Raw genomic sequence first — 18,880 nt, forward strand, 5'->3', positions numbered from 1 at the left:
ACAAAGGAGGGTCTTTTGGTAATCAATTTTATTCCAGTCCCTAGATTGTCTCCATATCACTGTGTTGCTGAGTTGATGTCCATCCAAAATGACTGTCATAAAGGAAGTTGGCAAGTGTCAGTCCATCTGGGTTCCCAGTTAAGTTTTAAAAAGGAGCTAATGGCTGTGGAGAATAGTTTCCTTTGGCTGCTTCCTGTAAAATGTAGTTTACATCACAGGGGACCTATGGCTTAGAATCTCTTAACTTTAGAGTTTATGTTGAACAATTTTTTCGTGTTTTTCAGTATAATGAGAAAGTTATTTTTCCCAACCGCATAAGGTTCATGATGAACTTGTTTATATTTTCAATGTTCAATGTTTTTTTAAAAGAAACTAAGAAAATATTTCAAGTGCCCCAGCCCAATGAATTATGATTAATAATTCTGGAGAAAAATCTCCATACCAGAGACAACTCAGAAAATGCTCTACAAGTATAAAGATATATATATATATATACACATATATATATGTACTTAAAATATCTACACACGTATTTTAACCTACTTACTATAATTTATAATCACATATGAGTCAATGTTCACACTTTAAAAGTAGTAGCAAAAAAACTATACTTATTCTTTGGTAAATGCATTGAAAAAGTGTTTTGTTAAGTGTGTTACATTTGACAACCTCAATGATTTTATTGAACTCATTGTAATAACTATGAGCCTACTTTAATGCAACATTAAGTATGACCAGTTACATTGAGTAATTATGACAATAATATTACACTGCCTAAAAATGTTAAAATAGGGCTCATTTAAATAATTTCAAATAAACAATATTGAGTTGTATACTAGTTTGTGTAGATACTTCTCTTTGGGGTGTAGCATTTCCATGACTCAGACATCCCAGACATTCAACTTATTTGGACTTCATACCAGTAATTAGAAACTTTTAGTAACAGTGTCAAATTATACATCACAGGTAATGGGGCTTACATTTGTGAAATTTTAAGTTCCTCTTAACTATACTTCAAAGAGAAAAGACTACTAAAATGTGTCTCTGGATGTATGCATGAATATTCCAATGACAGGTTTATAAATTTAGGATGTGATAGTGGCTAGTGGGCAGTGGTGTATGTTTGCTTGTTCTGTTTGGTTTAAGTATAGATATTCTGAATTAGTTTGCAGGTAGAGGGAACAAAATGGCTACAGACATGTAAGACTGAATGTGCCTGATAAAGATACATCCATAAAGCAAGGCCCCAGGGATTAAGATGATTGATAGAGGAAATGAAGGTCCCAGGGTAGTGGATTGATTGAGGAGATACATTACTTTAGAATGAAGCCAGATGTTCTCAAAACAAAGCTTATCTACCTTGTACATTTAACTAGGGATTTTCCTGTTAACATGCCTTGATCAGACATAGGCCACATTTTCCAGTATTCATCACCATTGATACCTACAGGCTACATTCCATCCATATGGGGATATTTTGCTCTTATCGTGTAGGATTTTCCAGAATGGAAAAACCAAGTAGAGAAATATTTAAATTTGTTATACTAGATTGCACACAACATCAGGCTTAGTACTGAGTGAGCATAAGGAGGAAGATGGTAGCCGGTGTAATTATACAAAGAACCTTACTCGGGACTTCTTTTAGTAGTCTTTACATTTTATATATACTAATGGCTTCCTTTGGGACACATTTCCCAAGATCTTTAAAAAAAATGAAGGTATTATTTCTGCATAGGAAACTTTTAGATAGACTTCTTAATAAATCAAAGTCTGATTTATTAAATTCTTAAAGGCCTTGGTGCAGAGGAAGAAGTTGCAAGTGCTTGTATTTGTGAATTGAGCTTGGTTTTACTAACACATTTTATTTCCACAATCAAAAGTTCTCTCCAGCAGGATTATTCCCATAAAACACATTTCTCAAAGACTTTTCTGCCCCTTTCAACTGGATCATTAAAAAGCCAACAACCCAAACTGCTTGGTGATTTTAAATGATAAACTTTTATTCTGAATATACTGTTTTTGCACAAGATTTAACACAACATTTTCTGGGATTATAAATATTTTTATAACAGTATTATACAAATTTTTACAAAATGTTGTAATCAGGCTAGTAATGTCCACAAAAGGGTCAAGAGAACAATAATAAAGGGGAAAAAAGAGCTCTGGTTCACAAAAGCCACAGGGCTTTTTGCACAGATGAACATTGAGTATTTATTTCATCAGAAGTAATCCTAGAAGCAAGATCTAACAATTGCACAGCGTAACAGAAAGGATGGCATAGCCAGGTCACACTATAAACTCAACTGGCATCTATGTAAGACAGTAGTATCCCATGCGTCTCCGTGGAAATTTCTTTGAGATTATTTCTTTTATGAACTAAAAAGAAGCTAGGTGACCCTACAGGCAAGGGCTATTCAATTCTTCAAAATTCTGAATTTTTGTTTTTCACGCCCAATACTGGTTTTTGTTAGTGACTTGGTCTTTACAATAAATGTTCACTAAATAATAACATTCTGCTATGGCAAATAATGCAAGTTCTAGATAGTATAATATGTGGAATTTGCAAAGTGTGAAAAAAGTCACAAATATCTTTGTCTTGCTAGTTTCAACTGCATTCTGTTAGATATTTGAATCTCCACTAACAAGATCAATGAAACAGCTTCAAAGGTTTAAACTAAGATGTGGAATTTAAACTTTGGTGAAGATAGGACAAATATTTAAATGAGACGTAAAAGACAAGAGAGCATCAAATAAGCAAGTAACACTTGGGTTGCAAAGGTCACTTAAAAGGGATACTGCCTATTTGAACCCCATAAGGCCAGTTTTAAAGTTCATAAAAGGAATATCATATATAGGAAAACTTACAAATGGCAGCAACACTGTTTTTTTTTTAAATTATTTCCTCAAGGTAAGCATTAATGCTTTAAGCTTTAGAAACATGAAATAAAGATCATACTAAAATCTTATAGGCCCAGGACCTAAAAATCTCTTCAATCAAACTTGCTAACTATGTCATGTTAAAAACCTGTTACAAATATGGACCACGACTGGTGTTTGGCAGTAATGCTGGTTGTTCAAATGAAGAAAAGATGAGGCCATTTATGAAAAATTCGTTCTTGCTACTCAAAACCAGTGTAAGATTTATTTTGACTCTATGTGACAAACTGCATTAAGCCACATGAGTATAGCAAAAATTAAATAAGTAAAAACAGGTAAATGCTTTCCAATTGATCTTTTGCACTATCCAGTCTTTAGAAATCAATGTTAATATAACTTAATGTCTTGGTAACACAATTCACAGAACAACAGTAAATTTAACAATTTGATTGGATGACTGTTGTTCTGTTTTAAAACAATATGCTAAAAGCATGAAGATTGGTATTCATCACACAATTTCTACTTGGAGAGCATGGTTTATCAGTTTGTCATCCCATGTGTGGCTGTCGTAAAATACAACTAAAATCAAACAGGGCTTTGCCAGGAGATGCCAAGTTTCACTGTGATAAACACAATAATGTAGTTGTTGAAAACATACTATGTAAATAACATCACCCATGAAATAAAATATCTTAAACACAACCTTAAGGTAGTCTGTTGTATGCTAGAAGCAATTTGATTGTTGTATTGTGTATCATTTATATACACACACTATTGGTCATACATTTGAAGATCTCCTTTCTAACACTTTTATGATTTAAAATAGAATAGGAAAAAGGTTAACAGTAAATTTTAAATCTTTAAACAACATACAACATGATTTTAACATATCATCACTATTTTGCAATCACTTTGGTGTTTTCTAAAATGTCAATACCAGTTATGAATGGACTACAAAATCACAACACATTAGACATGGTACTGATGTCAACTTTTAGAAGAACAGTTGGCAAAGTGATTTCAGTTTCCCTTTCCCCCAATTTAAATTAAAAAAATTCTTAAATTAAGGAAATGTACAGGATTTATTGACAATAGGGAAAAATTACAAATATACGCAAGGCTAAAAAACAATAATTATGCCAAAGAATTGATTATATCTTTGATATGTGAGCATGTTAAAGCATGCTGGATAATATAAATAACTTTGATTTGAAAATGATATATAAGAATATTTCCAGCATATACACACACCATTACTTGGCATGTTTGAAAAAAGAAAAAAATCATTTAACCATAAAAAATATCTGCAACCTTTTAGCTTTTAACATAATTCTTCATTATTCTTACCCTTTCTTCAAATACTGTTTATTCCTGAAAATAAGTTTTCAAAACATAAATAACATTTTCTATCATATTAATCTATAATGAAATACCTGCTTTCCTACACTAATCATTTTCACCAATGAGGCTGTATAAAAACAAATTTTTATTATTCACAATCAAGTGTTCATGTGCATACATATAGATTCAAGGTTTCCTGTTTGTTCTGATTGTTGTAAAACCCTCACCCAATTGTATAGAAATGTTGGCCAAATGATCACACCATTTAAAGTAGAGGGACAAAAGCCACAGCAGCCATTTGTGGATTGTCCATGCTACTGTCAAGATGAACAAAGAGGAAACCAAGGATGAATCTTTATTGAAAACATATATGTACTTTTCAAAAAATAAATGTGTTAGATCTGATTTATGTACTTAAAATATCTGTACATAGGTTTTCCAGGCAAAAGCACAAATCTGTATAAAATCCATTAATTCTCATTTCACCATTTACCTAACCCAGTCATTCAGTATTTATATTGCACAGTATATTCAGAGTAGTTTAACCACATTTTAAAAGATGATTCAAGTGCGTTTACACTGCAAAGTTCAGATTCTTACATGACAATAATGTCACTCATTTAACTTTTCAATGGACTACACTCTACAGTAAGAGAGAAACAAACCAAAAAGTTAAAATAGCAGCAGCATCATGCACAATACCCTTGGTAACCCAAGTTCAATATCACAAGAAAATCACTTCCCTCCCCCCAACAAGCTTTTCTTAGAACATTTTTAAATATCTGGCTAGCACTACATAACTGCACTGGGAACAAAAGAAACATTACATCCAAGCATTTAAGGGCTTACATTTATGAGGAAATATGCCACACATTCAGATTTCACCCTCAAGCACCTTAAGTTTAATAATATCTTGGTGATTATTTTCAAACCATCAATTCATTACCTCACTGAAATTTAATGGTCGATTGTGTTTTATTTTTGGCAGAGAAGTCATTCGTTGTAAGGCATTTTATTCATGGCAATTTCGTTTTTCTGTTAAAAATTAGCCATTAATATTTTAATAGGATTCTTTTCTCCCTTCTTGCTTTCTCTATCTCTCTATTCAGGAAAGATGTTCCAGGTAGGGATTACTTTTGAACAGAAGAGTTAATGAAGGCAAAAGATAACATTCCCCACCTTAGTAGAACTGCAGCAAGTTGAAATTCCAGATCCAAATCAAGACCTTTCTTACGATTCATAATAATTGTATGGGGAGCCCTTGTACATATAATCACCAATGCAACAGCAAACTCCCAACATTTCCAACAGAGCACATATAGAGTTTTGCTTTGATGTTATACATAAATGATGCAGCATTCACACAATTTGGAGGATCTGACATCCTGACATGCAGCCAGTGGGTGCTTATGGATCTGTTCCTTAGAGTTACACCATGGTATAGGTCCAACTAAGGTACTGCTGATTCCACGATTGACCCTAATGTCATCGAGGGCTCATATTTTGTCAGAGTCTGGAGTTGATGCAGATCTGGGGTTTGGGAGGTCACAATAGGAACCATCTGCTGCCAGATACCAGCCAAAGTAGTAGGAACTGGAGTCCAATGAGAGACCACAGGGATGGATTTAACCCAGAAACACCACCACAGTCGGTATAATCTTCCTGTTAGAAAAGAAGGGGGAAGAAAAAAACCTAATGACAAACATTGCGTGAGGCTCCTTTCAGAGGACTCCATATTCTATCCACTTAAAAACTTACCTTAGAAAATTCTTTTGACTAGAATCCAACTAACACTCACCTAGATTTTACTGTTCAGTAATTTGGGTTAAAACCATTTCTTTAGCACCACTTGACAAACTCTTTGACATTTTAGATATAAGTTGATGATTTTGAAATACGAAATAAGAAATGCTAATTTGGGTAATATGCCAATTACTTTCATGGCACTAGAAATCCTATATATTTACAAGCATAAGAAATATAAATAGTATCTAATATTTATTAATTCCCAGTAATTATATTTTTAGCTCCTAAGGAAAAAAAAAGCAATACAATTAAATTTGTTTCTTTTACCCAACATATAGGAGCCTAGGTAGAACATATGCTGCACCTGGATTTTCATAAAGTATTACAGTGTATTGAAAAATCACATCTTTAAAGAGTTAGCAATGAAAGGATATCCTGCAAACACAGATCCAGAGGAAAAACAAAAAACTAAACTAAACTAGAAAGAGAGGTTTGTCTTACTTAGAAATCTATAAAATATTAGCATTAAGTAAATCCACTATGTCCCCCAGGGTGCAGAGCTAGCTCAATTGCCTCCCTACTAATCCAGAGCTATTCTATACCTTTCATCCCTAGGTTCCATATTCTCTTACGTTTTCTATATCCTTTCCTGTCTTTTAATGTAATAGAATCTGTTTTGTAAATTTCCTGACTAATCATTCCTAAAAACATCTTTCACAACTTTACTAATCCTAGGTTCATATTCTCAGAATCAAAACAATCAATTATATAAATGAACAAATGTTTTCTCCCAAGATAATTTTGTAGAATAAGAACATTTCCTCTTTTTTCCTGTTTTTCACCAGAGTTTAAAACAGTGTCTGCCACTTAGATAATAGACAATATTTCTCTCTTAAATTGTTTCTGAAGAGCCTCACTCTTTTCTAGTCGTTCATTGAAGAGAGGATGAACATTAAAAAAAAATCTATAAAGGAAAACTTTAGTAGTCAAAACTACCTCTCAAAGACAAACAGAATTAAAAAAAAAATCTCCCTTATCATATTTGACTTTCCAGGAGCATTTGACAAGCAATGTATAACAGGCTTGTGTTGAAATATTTTTTCCCTAGTCTTTGGCCAACACACTCTTGGTTTCCCTTGATACTCTGTCTGTGGTTAGTCTTACTCTCCTTTAGTTTGACCTTCCTTTCATGTCCTGCAGATGTTAATTTTTTCTAGGTGTGAGTTCTCTCTCCTCATTTCTTCTATATGTATACTTTGTTTGGAGGTGATCTTGTACAGTCCTGTGGCTTTTGAATTTCACCTGCTTTCTGTCAGCCTGAATTCTCCTATAACTTTCACAATGACAGCTCTCCTCTCACAGGTGTTCCTGAGGTGTTCTGTGTTCCTGAGCATGGCACTTCTAGAGTACAAAAAAGTATCATCTGAGGTGCCTCTCTTTCTCTCAAAGGGCATCCATCAGCATGTCCCCTTAATTCTAGCTTCTAAACATATCCTTAAACCACCATTCTTACTGTCTTAGGTACAACTCACTTGAAAAAAGTGCCTCATTTGTCTTCTTAGGTGGCTCCTACCATACTCCTTTGCTATCTCTTTTCCAACAAGCAGTCTTAAAACCATATATCAATTCCTCTGACATCTTGTTTGAAGTATCTCTTCCTTCTCCAAACAAAATCCACATTTGTTACTAAAGCCTACAAAGTCTCATGTATTCTTGAGCTTGGCTGTCTCTCCACTTTCATCTTCCCACATTCCTGTCCTATCTCCCATTACATACTTTGCTACACCAATGCTATTTCTGTGTGAGAGGCCATGTGCTCGCTGAAGATCTTTATACCTTGTATAACCTTGGTTCAGATACTTCGCCCTTCAAGTATGGTAACCAGATAAAAACAGAGCACAGGTTACATTCAAATTTCAGATTAAAAAGCATCATTTAGTGTGCATATATTTATCCCAGATATCTCACAGATACAAGAGAGGTATGATCCACAATGTGTGTATAGCGAGTATTTAATGAATGAATAGCAAATGCTTAACTGAGAAGCACACATGTTAATTGGCTAGAAAGATTACAAGCATAAAGTAATAAGTAAAATGACTAGGCGCTGGGAAGGTGGCTCAGAGGTAGAGTGCTTGCCTTGCATGCATGAGGCCCTGGGTTCAAGTCCTCAGCATCACATAAGCAGAAAAAGCCAGAAATAGCACTGTGGCTCAAGTGGTAGAGAGCTAGCCTTGAGCAGAAGAGAGCTGAGGGACAGCGCCCAGGCCCAGAGTTCAGGCCCCACAACCAGCAAAAACAAGAAAAGAAAAGAAAATGACTAAATATCAGTCAGGAGTATACCCACATTCAGGCTAAGTATCAATATGATGGAATAAAAACCTATGCAGATACAATTCATTCAGGTAATAAAGAATGCATTTTTCAAGGAAATTCTTGTTAATGTGAAATAAGTCTTAATATTGTAGAAACTTATTGTGAAAAGAAAAAAAAATATTCTCTGGCTCTTCATTGTTTTAATGTATTCCCATCACCTCCATGTGATAATGGGATTTGTCTGTTTTAGTCTGGGAGATGGAAATTTAGATAAGTTATTTGGAGTTCCCATGGTTTGTATGTTGATTCACATTGAAAGATCCACCCATCCAGTTTCCTGATCATATTTTCTCACATGTCTCTCACATGGTGAAATCACAGATAATAAAATAGAAATTATGCTGGGAAAGTACATTGTGAGATATACTTTGAACATTTTCAAATTCACAAATGCACAGGTTAGGGGAGAAATCTCAGTATTTTCTGTCTTCCCACTGACTCCATGATCAAACAAGAGTCTGATAATTTTAATGTTTATCAGAGTAGAAAAACAATGGATTATTCCCTCACATTAAAACTGGTAAAGGATGTGATGCTAATATGTTATATATTTAATTTTTAAATACAATTGACTAATTTTACTAGAATTCTTTAAAGCTTTCTCAAAAGATTGTTAATAAAAACATCATTTGAAAATTCTCTATTTCCTTTTCTTCTTTAAAACTTATTAAAGAAAAAGAAACCTAAATTATAGTTCAATTAATTTGGCTTACTCTAAGGTTTACCTTTATGTATAAGTTAAAAACCTCTTCAATTTATTGTTGCTAAATAAGCATTGAAGCCTTCTTTGTCTTTCTTTCAGCAACCAGTACCTGGGAAAACTAATTGCCCAAAGGATACAGTAATTAAAATAACATATAATTTTAGAAACCAATTTTGCCAAATTAAATTCAGCTAGGGAAAGTGTGCCCTATTGTTTCTGAAAATAGTTCATTAATTCCCTTTAAGGAGCAAATCACTCATGAATATTCTTCAAAAATAATTATTAGATATTAGGTTTCGACAAAGCTATATTAAACTCACTCTGGCAGTGCAGCAAAGAAAACCTACATCTATCTATCTATCTATCTATCTTTCTATCTATCTATCTATCTATCTATGAACCCCAAAGATACTTTTATAAATTGGATTTACATAAAATAATGAACTTTTTCAATGAGCACATAGGCTTGCTTTGCTTTCTAGGATTAATTAAAAACCTCTGGCATTTTGTCATCTTTTGGTTTTCCTTTACCACATAAGTATCCATGAAATCCTCATCAAAAGGTATGATTTCAACACCTTTTGTGTTTTAAGATGTTTGTATGGTACTTCATAAACAAATACCTACAATCTATATCCTTTATGGACTTCACAGTATACCTAGCCCTTGCTTTCTATGTTTAAGACTTACATACATATATAGACGGGATTTGTTTGTACACGGCTGCTGCATACTTTAGCTGCATATACAGAGTACAGTCATTCTGCTTGGAAGGCAAGTACATCAAGACACCAAGCAGAGATCAACAATTCATATTGTAGTCATTGAAATTCAGCAATGACATCTCATTTTTATTTTTTATTTTTTCTGGTTATGTAATTTATGCAGAAAAACAGAAACATGCATTATTTTACAAAAGTAGAAAATAAAATCAAAGCCACCATTTCATTAGTAATAAGCTCTCTTAGAACTATGGCTGCATTACAATATATAAAATTAACAAATATGTGTATTTTAATAAGGATGTATGATTTAATTCAGTTTCTTGTGCATCTTATATTATGCTTTTGGGGGGATATTTATAATGCTATATTTTCATAGTTAAAATATGCTCATTAAACTGTGGCAAATTATAAAACAATATTTAGAAATTTATATCTAATTGATAACCTCTAAATATTTTCTAAAATTTGTGTGATGGAGAAGAGTAGTCATTAGAATCAGGTGAAAATATGAGACAGATGCTGGTGGCTCACACCTGTAATCCTAGCTACTGAGGAGGCTGAGATCTGAGGATTGGGGTTCGAAGCCAGTCCAGAAAGGAAAGTCTATGTGACTCTTATCTCCAAATAATCACTAGAAACCTGTAAGGGGAGCTGGTGCTGAAAGTGGTAGAGTGGTAGTGCTAGCCTTGAGCAAAAAGCCTTAGGGACAACGCCCTGGCATTGAGCTCAATCTCCATGACTGACCAAAAAAGAAAAAAGAGAAGATATGTGAATATGTATAGAATAAAATATATTATTAATTTGGTACCCTTGAACTATAGTTGTCTCATTTCTATGATGATCAGATATGATCAGATGATCAGATATGATCAGATGATCAGGGATAATATAGAATCATACAATTCTGTTGTTTTTCCTTATTTAAAAGTTTATTACATATCTCTATATATCCCTCTGCATAATTTACTTAAGGTTTGGATGAAGCTGCATTTTAAACAGCAGCTCATATGCCAATATTAAGGTCCGTATGGAGAGAGATCATGTAATTTTGAGCTTACATTTAGCCACTAAAACTGTCTAGGTTCCTTTTATTTGAAACTTTTTGCTACAAAAACCATTATTTTGTTATTTCAGAAGAAAATTACTTTCTGAAACTTGCTCTGCTACTGTCTCTTCTGGCATCCCCTAGCCCGCTAAATTGGGCACAATGAATACTTGGGAACCAGTAAAGAAAGAGCACAATAACAGTTTCCCTAATAACACAATCATGATGATTCTCAAGCATCAGAAATTAAATTTCAGAACAATAGATCACTGAACACAAATGTCAGGCCCATATCTATTCGGTAATATTGTTTTTTTTTCTTCACATTTGACATCTACTCCTTAAATTTTTTGCTTGAACTAGGAATGAGAAACAGAAATGAGAAACACATACTATGTCAATAACAATGTAAGGTATTTGGGAAATTTACTCCATAATGTTTGATAAAAACATTAATTTTGTCAGCAACTTTGGAAAATTATGCTCCTGACTAGTTCTAGTAGTTGTTACTAAGCATTATCATTAAGAGCTTATAATTATTTTTTTCACACTCATTTAAAGTTTCTATAAACATCCTATGAGAAAATAGTGATTTTTTTTAAAGAAACAAAGAAATGTAATGTATTCGGAATGAGAAACTATCCTTTGAAATCAGTGATTTGCAAAACAATAACAGTACTGGAATTTTAGTAACATTTTTTCTCGGACATTAACTATTATAGAATTAGGGATATGGATTTTCTAAAATATATCAAGCCAAAAAACCAAAAGAAAGAAAAATTAGAGAAAAGTGACTGACCATCCACACCACATGAAAACTTGCAGTAAAATGAAGATAGGAGCTGACATCATGGAACAGGCACGACTCGGTGTGCATATAAGTTGATCCTATTAATAACGGGCAAAGTAGCAAGCACAGGAAAAGGAAAGAAAACACAGAGAAGAAGACATACAAGATGAGATTTCATGCAGTTTGCTGGCAATTAGCAGTTAATGTGAGCCTTCATCCACAGCAGATTCAACAGTGACCATTGCAAATGAGCATTACCAAAGTACTCCACTGCTAAAGAAAACACGACACATTATTAGCACATACAAGCTACTGAGCAAGACCTGTACTTTCACACACAACTTGATATTCAGTTTACAGAAACTCCAATCATTGACAACTTTTGTTCTAGTCTAATATTTTAAATACCTTGAATAACAGCTATAACTTTCTAGGCTGAGAATATTTGAAGTCTAGTTTATTTTAACCATCTTTTGAACTTTCATTTATGAAAGGCAGTAATCGTTAATAAGTAAAGTTCCTCTAATGAATGAAAGTATAAATTGGGCTTAGAGAAAGAAAAAAAAAGCTTTAATTACAATATGTATCTACTTACCCTATAACAAAGGAAAGCACTTTTCACAGAGAAAACTGGGGTTGAGCAGCTAAAAATATTCACAATTTTAGTTCTATTCTCTAATACTGATTTGACTTCTTTGCTTCATTTTTATTACCTAATTTCATAATAAGTATCTATAGCACTACAATGTATTAATTTTGCTGGAATAAAATAGGCAAACCTATTCTAAATAAGAACCTCTAAAATACATATTAATTGGTAGATTTTTGGCTATGTTTCTAAAATAATTTATTATAATGTTCTAGGTTTGGATCTCACTTGTATGTACAAGTCACTTAATAAAAAATAACACTGAAAAACTATAGAGTAGAATAATAATCTATTTTAAGTCAGTTGAAATTGGGACAGATTTCATCAGAAAATATCCTTAATCTTTAGGTAACATTCAATAAGTATTCTTTGTAATATTCAATCAAATTAACATTAAGTAATTAACCTGGCCTGATTTTAAATAACAGAAAGCCAAATTAGCACAATTAAGAGGAATAGTACAAGCTAATATATGACTGAAACAGAACCCATGTAGAAAAAAAACATAGAACCATAATATAGAATAGCTATAGAATAAAATAAGAAGAAACAGAATAAAATGCTAAAAGAAAAGGACTAATATAAGTTTTATAGTAAAAGCAACATACCAGTTTTGAGGACTTGAATTTAACTATTTTAGAATTGGATTATATGTGAATAGACAATAAACATACCTTTAAGTAATATTTACTCCAAGCTACTATTCATTAGAAAGTCTGTGAATTATATTAGTGACCCTAGAGTATCAGCAAATCGATTAGAGTTGTGTTTGAAAGTACAAGGTCTGGGAGAAAGACAAAAGCATCAACTACTCAAGTTTATTCTAATCATAAATACTGAAGTAAAAACAAAAACAAAAACAAAAACTCTACCAGCAAGTACATCAAGTCCACGAGAAGAACTGTGGTTAAGACATTATATTTGAATTAAAATTTCAACTTATCTCCTTAACTTCTTAGAGAAAATGGTCATTAATTTATAGGATTTAATTCCAGAAAAAGAGTAGCCTTACCAGGATGTTGTTGTCAAAGCAGACATCAGGCCCTTTTCGGTATCTGGGCTGCTTAACCATATCGCAAGGGTCTGGACCATCAGCTAAAGAGACTTGTTAAGGAGAACGAAGTTGTTTTCGATATGATCACAGAAATTACAATGAAATACGTCTGATACCAAAAGAGAGCGGGGGATAGCCATATCATCACTCTCCCTGAACATAATCAATTTAAGAACTTGGAGATGTAAGAAATCATAAATTATTCCTTCTCCTCATAATGAACATGTAGCATAATCAGTTTTGACATGCACGCCAAATTTGGGGTGTAAGATCTATTTCTGGCTCTGTGGGGCTGACTCCAGTAATGTAATATTCTTCTCTTTATGAACAGGAATAAAATGACAAGTTTAAAATTCCTTTAGGATGGCTTTCTGTTCCAAACATCTCTAACACCAAAGGATACATGTCTGTTCAGCTTGCATGAGTAGCCGTGTGTCACAGGGACAAGTTCCTTTGCTCTCTACCATTATAAATATTAAGTTGGTATTCATAAGCTTTTCTACATGAAAGATTCTGCAAAATAAATGTTAGTGTATGAGATAAATATTATTTCAGGGAAAGATAAAATATTGCAAAAATCCTCACATATTACAAAAGAATTAATATGAACTACTGGAAAAAAACCATCACCATCATAAATAAAACAGAATGAGATTTTAAGAGAGCATTTTATTAGACAGGTTTCATTTAGAATAGATTTTTTTTGGGGGGGTCCGGTCGTGGGGCCTGAACTCTGGGCCTGGGCGTTGTCCCTCAGCTCTTCAGCTCAAGGCTAGCACTCTACCACTTGAGCCACAGCGCCACTTCTGGCTTTTTTTCTTTTTGCTTATGTGGTGCTGAGGAATCGAACCCAGAGCCTCATACATGCAAGGTAAGCGCTCTACCACTGAGCCACCTTCCCAGCCTAGAATAGATTTTATTAGCATGAACATGTTAAATCTTTTAAATGAACATTAAATTCAAAGGTAATACCTAAAACATCTCATATTGGAAGTTTTGAAGTACTAGTTCTTATCACACAATAATTTAGTTTTTGAAACTTACAAAAAAATATTCATGTCACATGTTCAAAGAAATTTTGACCTTTAAACACTAAAATTATATTAAAATTGCCTTATTTTTACCGATATGAAAGCTAAGACCAGAAAAGTGGCTGAGTATCTTGCCTAAGCTAAGGGCAGAATATAGATTATATCAATGGTGCTCAAAAAACTCTCTGAAAAGATTTGTGCAATATAATAAACATTATTCACATAGTGCCCTTGAGCACAGGTAATAGGACAAGTGTGATTGAGGCCCAAATTTTTAATTGAGTTAATTTCACTGTTAATTTACATAGGCATCTGTGGTTGCTAACTCTTGCAGTGGCTAGCACTGGTAAAGATAAAATCAAGCACTTTAAACTCCATCCTCAGTTTAACTACTTCCGTCTTCCTTTGTGAACCAGGATAAAATGTAAATATATAACTAAAATTTTTCTGTTAGACATTTTTTTAACAAAGGACTTTACTTCCTTTCCTCGCAAATGCAATGAAAGCAAGATGTCATGTAATATCATGGCTATATTTATCTTTACCTTACAGATTAATTTGCCTCTTTACAGACAGCTATCCCTGGAACTCAATTATTGTAAGATCAAAGGATTCTGAAATCATGAATGTATCTAACAAATATGCTCCAATCCCATATGTGGAACCCAGTCTGTTGTGCTCATCTCCAAATGAGAGGGTCTATTTTCTGAGACCATGTTTGACTTCTTCCCTTTCTTCCTGACTTGGACCACCTCGTTGGACATAGTACTTTGTAAAAGTAAATGACAAAATATACTTACTATGTCTATTAAATATTCATGACAGTTTTGGCTAACCATTTTTGTTGGAAAAAAAATGTTTTAACGATTATAGACTACTTTTCCAAATCCCCTAGCAACTGATTATTCCAGCATTTTCATGAGCTCGGATTATCTCACCTGCTCATATTTCTTCTTCTCACTGTTAACATTTTTTCTGGAATAACCTGCCCTGTGTCACTAATACCAGTGTCCAACTCTTCCTAAGCTGCGGTATGCTGTTTGCTTCCCTGATAGCCTGTTACTTAGAGTATCATTCTCTTCTCGAACTTTTGAACATCTCCTTTCTCATTGCCTTTCTTTTTTACCCCATTACAACCAATTAAATTTCCATCTCTTCCAAAATGCTAGAATTAATCCTGATTTTAGGAAAGGATAAATTTTCACAATTTCATCTCAAAATGACATTCAATTTTCCATGTTAGTCAAGAAGTAAAAATAAACAAAGCCACCTTCTTTAGCTATTAGTTTGTAAGTGTTAGAATTAATATAATTTTTAACTTTCTCAGAAAGGATTGTTATTTGTTTGTTTGTTTTCCAAAACTGAGATTTGGATTCTGGGCCTCATGTTGTTGCTTAGCTTTTTCACTCAAGCCTGGACCATCTACTCTTGAGCTACACCTCCAATTCTGGCTTTATGCTGATTGAGTGGATCAATAAGAGTCTCACAGACTTTTCTTTCTGGACTGATATCAAACCATAATATAGCAGACATAAGCCATTAACACTTAAGTAGAAAAATCTTACTATGGTTTATTTTAGTTGAAAGTGCATTAAAATATAACCAAATTTCTCTACATTCTGGCTAAAAAAAAGGGAAGCTCTGACTCCTTTGTCTATCTCCATGATTGTCAGTGATGATTATAGCATAGCAACGAATGCAATTTCCTAGTGACCTAAGACTAATCCAGACAGAAAGGAGAAAAGTACCTGGAGCAGTTTCCACAGTCTAATACACCACTAAGTGATTTGCTGTCATTGTCAAAGAAATACTGTGTTTGTTCAGTAATGCAGCTCTGCTTTGACAGCGAGGCAGAGAAGTCATCATCTTCCATCTCCACTGTGGAAAGAAAGCAAAGGTCACCATCATGAGTACTGTGGTCTGTTACTCTCCCCACCCCATCGTTCACTGGAGCAACTGGCTTGTTTACTGGGTAAATACCTTCACAGACCCTTGTTGATGTCCAATAAGTACCCAAAAGAATAAATTACAAGCCAGTACAAATGAGAAAAGCTTATGAAAAATTAGAACATAGCTGACAAAAATTTCAGCCTACCAGTGTTAGACAGATGATCTCTATCTCTTTGTCTCTCTTTCTAGGTACTCACACACAGGTTCTTTATGTGTAGAATATTCCCAAAGAAAGTGTTCATTGTTATTATGAAAATTAAAATATCTAAATATTTACCTACCTGCTTCAAGGAGCCGTGGAAAGGTCAAACTCAAGAGCAACTGCTGGAGAATAGACCTGAATGTTTAAAATGAGTAATTCATATAAATCTAGGAGTTTTTCTATATATATATATACATTATAATAAAATGAGTTGTTTCACAGAAACATGCCTCTAGAATCACAAGTTTTCTTTCCAACATTTTGGGAAAAATTAAAAGTTTACTAACAGAAAGTTTAGGAGCTGTGTGTGTGTGTGTGTGTGTGTGTGTGTGTGTGTGTGTGTGTGTGTGTGTGTGTGTGTGTGTGTGTGTGTGTGTGTTTGCACGTACAAGGGATTTTACAGTTTAATTTTCAGCTGGCTCTGTGCCATTTAAGCCATGCATCTAGTTTTGGCTTTTTGCAGGTTTATTGGAAATACAAATTTCTCAGACTTGTCTGCCTGAGGTAGCTTTGAAATCTTAATTCTCAGATCTCAACCTCTGAGTAGCTAGAATTATAGATGTGAGTCACAGGCTTCATACTAGGAACATTTTTATACATTATTTCCTAAATTATACAAAACAGTATAATTTTGTTTTAATCTGTAAAACAGTTAAGAAGTAAAAAGTATTTGGGACCAAAGGAGGGACTCCTTTCCCTATTACTAACAAAAGTAAAATGCTAACTTACCAGGCAGCTGCAGTGGCCCACCAGCCAATTTGTAATATGTCTGCTATGGATGGCTGCAAAATATAATAGGAAAGTCAGTCCAGTATATTAGCTATGCTAGAATGTGCTTTTGAGAGGAACTGATGCATCAGGGATTTTACTCACCACATATGCTGAGCGATGGCCTGCTCCTTGCTTTGGTGTAGTAACAGGATTACACACTGACTGATAATCATAAGATTTGTTAAAAGCATAAATTGATATATTAACTAGGTGTCTCATCAAGCTTGGATCAATTTCTCCAAAAAAGCGTCCAATCTGGTCAAAATAAATAAATAAATATATAAATTATGAGAGTTTCAAATTGAAAAAAAATACTAAGAAACCAAGAACCAAAAATAAAAATCATTAGAGCTCAAAAATAAAAGCAAATGATGTACCCTTATATGACAATATGAGAAATGAAAATGGCTCAGGTCTCTATCCTAGCCACTTTGGTTGTAGCATGGCCAGGGAAGATTTCAGCTAAGCCAAAGTTCTCATGACTCCTTCTTAACCAATAGGTCCCATCCCAGGAACATAGATAGTATAATGATGAGGATCATGAAAAAAGGAAAATACTATTCAAAACATAGTGAAAGAAAAATGAGCTGGAGGTGTGGTTCAGGTAATGAAGAACCTGCCTAGCAACTGCAAGGCCTAGAGTTCAATCAATCAAATAAAAATTAGAGCAGATACTCTCATTATTCCTTATGGTATTTGTTTATGAAAGAAATGGACCCAGATCAAGGAGTCACAATAAAATGTGTGTTACATAAGTAGAAAAGGGTTGATTGGCAAATGAAGAGACATAATACAGAAGGTAGCAAGTTGCAGGTATATAATATGATTATGCCTAGGAAATAAGATGGTTAATTCTACTGTACTGCATATTAGAAATTTGTAGAGAGTTCATTGCATGTACTCCTATAAATATAAGAATGAAAATCAAAAGCAAACACAAAAAGCCAAACTATTTTCCAGAATCTGAAACTATCTCCAAACAGGAGAGTGGGTTGAATTAAGTAGAAAAATGAATGAGTATATTATGATGAACTGGAAGAATTTCACTTTAACAAGAAACCAGTACCTATTTCAGTTCTAGCCATAAAAAAACAATATTTATTCAAAAGAAAGCCAGTGTTGAAACCTCTATGATTTTTTTTTAAAGAGAAGTCGGAACTGTAGATCCAAAAATGAACTTAGTTGGCAGCTAAGTTGAAATTTAGTTAAAATCCTGTTGATCACAATATCTTATGTACTGGAACCAGAAACTCAACCAGTCATACATTAAGTTAGATATTATATACTGAAAGATCTTTAATTTGCTATAATTTTATAAACATTTGAAGGAATGAAAATAACCTCATATCATGTTAAAATCCTTGGCTTAACTATTTATATCCAAAAGTAAAATCAAGTAACAAACACAAATAAAAGATTTAACATGCTTTTCTTAGTGGCTTACATTATATACAGCATTTTAAAATTTATTTTGTCATAGAAATAAAGTAACCCATCAACTTCTAAGACGTTTGAAGAGATTTTGTTTTAATGTACATCAGGGTTATATAACTTGGAAAACATACTTCTTGAATGACATTGCCCCATTTGTTAGGAAATGGAAAGACTTGGAAAAAATTA

The 18,880-nt window shown here is 33.4% G+C and overlaps 1 protein-coding gene across 6 annotated transcripts in view; it reads right to left on the reverse strand.

Moving 5' to 3' along the window:
• Window positions 1-1,975: 1,975 nt before the first annotated feature.
• Window positions 1,976-18,880, reverse strand: part of Cacna2d1 (calcium voltage-gated channel auxiliary subunit alpha2delta 1) — a 368,458-nt gene continuing 351,553 nt past the window's right edge. For all 6 annotated transcript variants that reach the window (XM_069996360.1, XM_069996362.1, XM_069996361.1 and 3 more), the window contains 7 exons: window positions 17,363-17,515; window positions 17,219-17,271; window positions 16,569-16,624; window positions 16,086-16,215; window positions 13,710-13,819; window positions 13,265-13,347; window positions 1,976-5,880 (listed from right to left, as the gene is read on the reverse strand). In XM_069996360.1, the coding sequence (XP_069852461.1) occupies window positions 5,764-5,880; window positions 13,265-13,347; window positions 13,710-13,819; window positions 16,086-16,215; window positions 16,569-16,624; window positions 17,219-17,271; window positions 17,363-17,515 (702 nt within the window). In that variant the 3' untranslated portion in view covers window positions 1,976-5,763. The remainder of the gene's footprint in view (window positions 5,881-13,264; window positions 13,348-13,709; window positions 13,820-16,085; window positions 16,216-16,568; window positions 16,625-17,218; window positions 17,272-17,362; window positions 17,516-18,880) is intronic.

The sequence above is a fragment of the Dipodomys merriami genome, unplaced genomic scaffold (assembly GCF_024711535.1).
Source record: "Dipodomys merriami isolate MVZ:Mamm:240054 unplaced genomic scaffold, mDipMer1.0.p SCAF_5, whole genome shotgun sequence".
NCBI lineage: Eukaryota > Metazoa > Chordata > Mammalia > Rodentia > Heteromyidae > Dipodomys > Dipodomys merriami.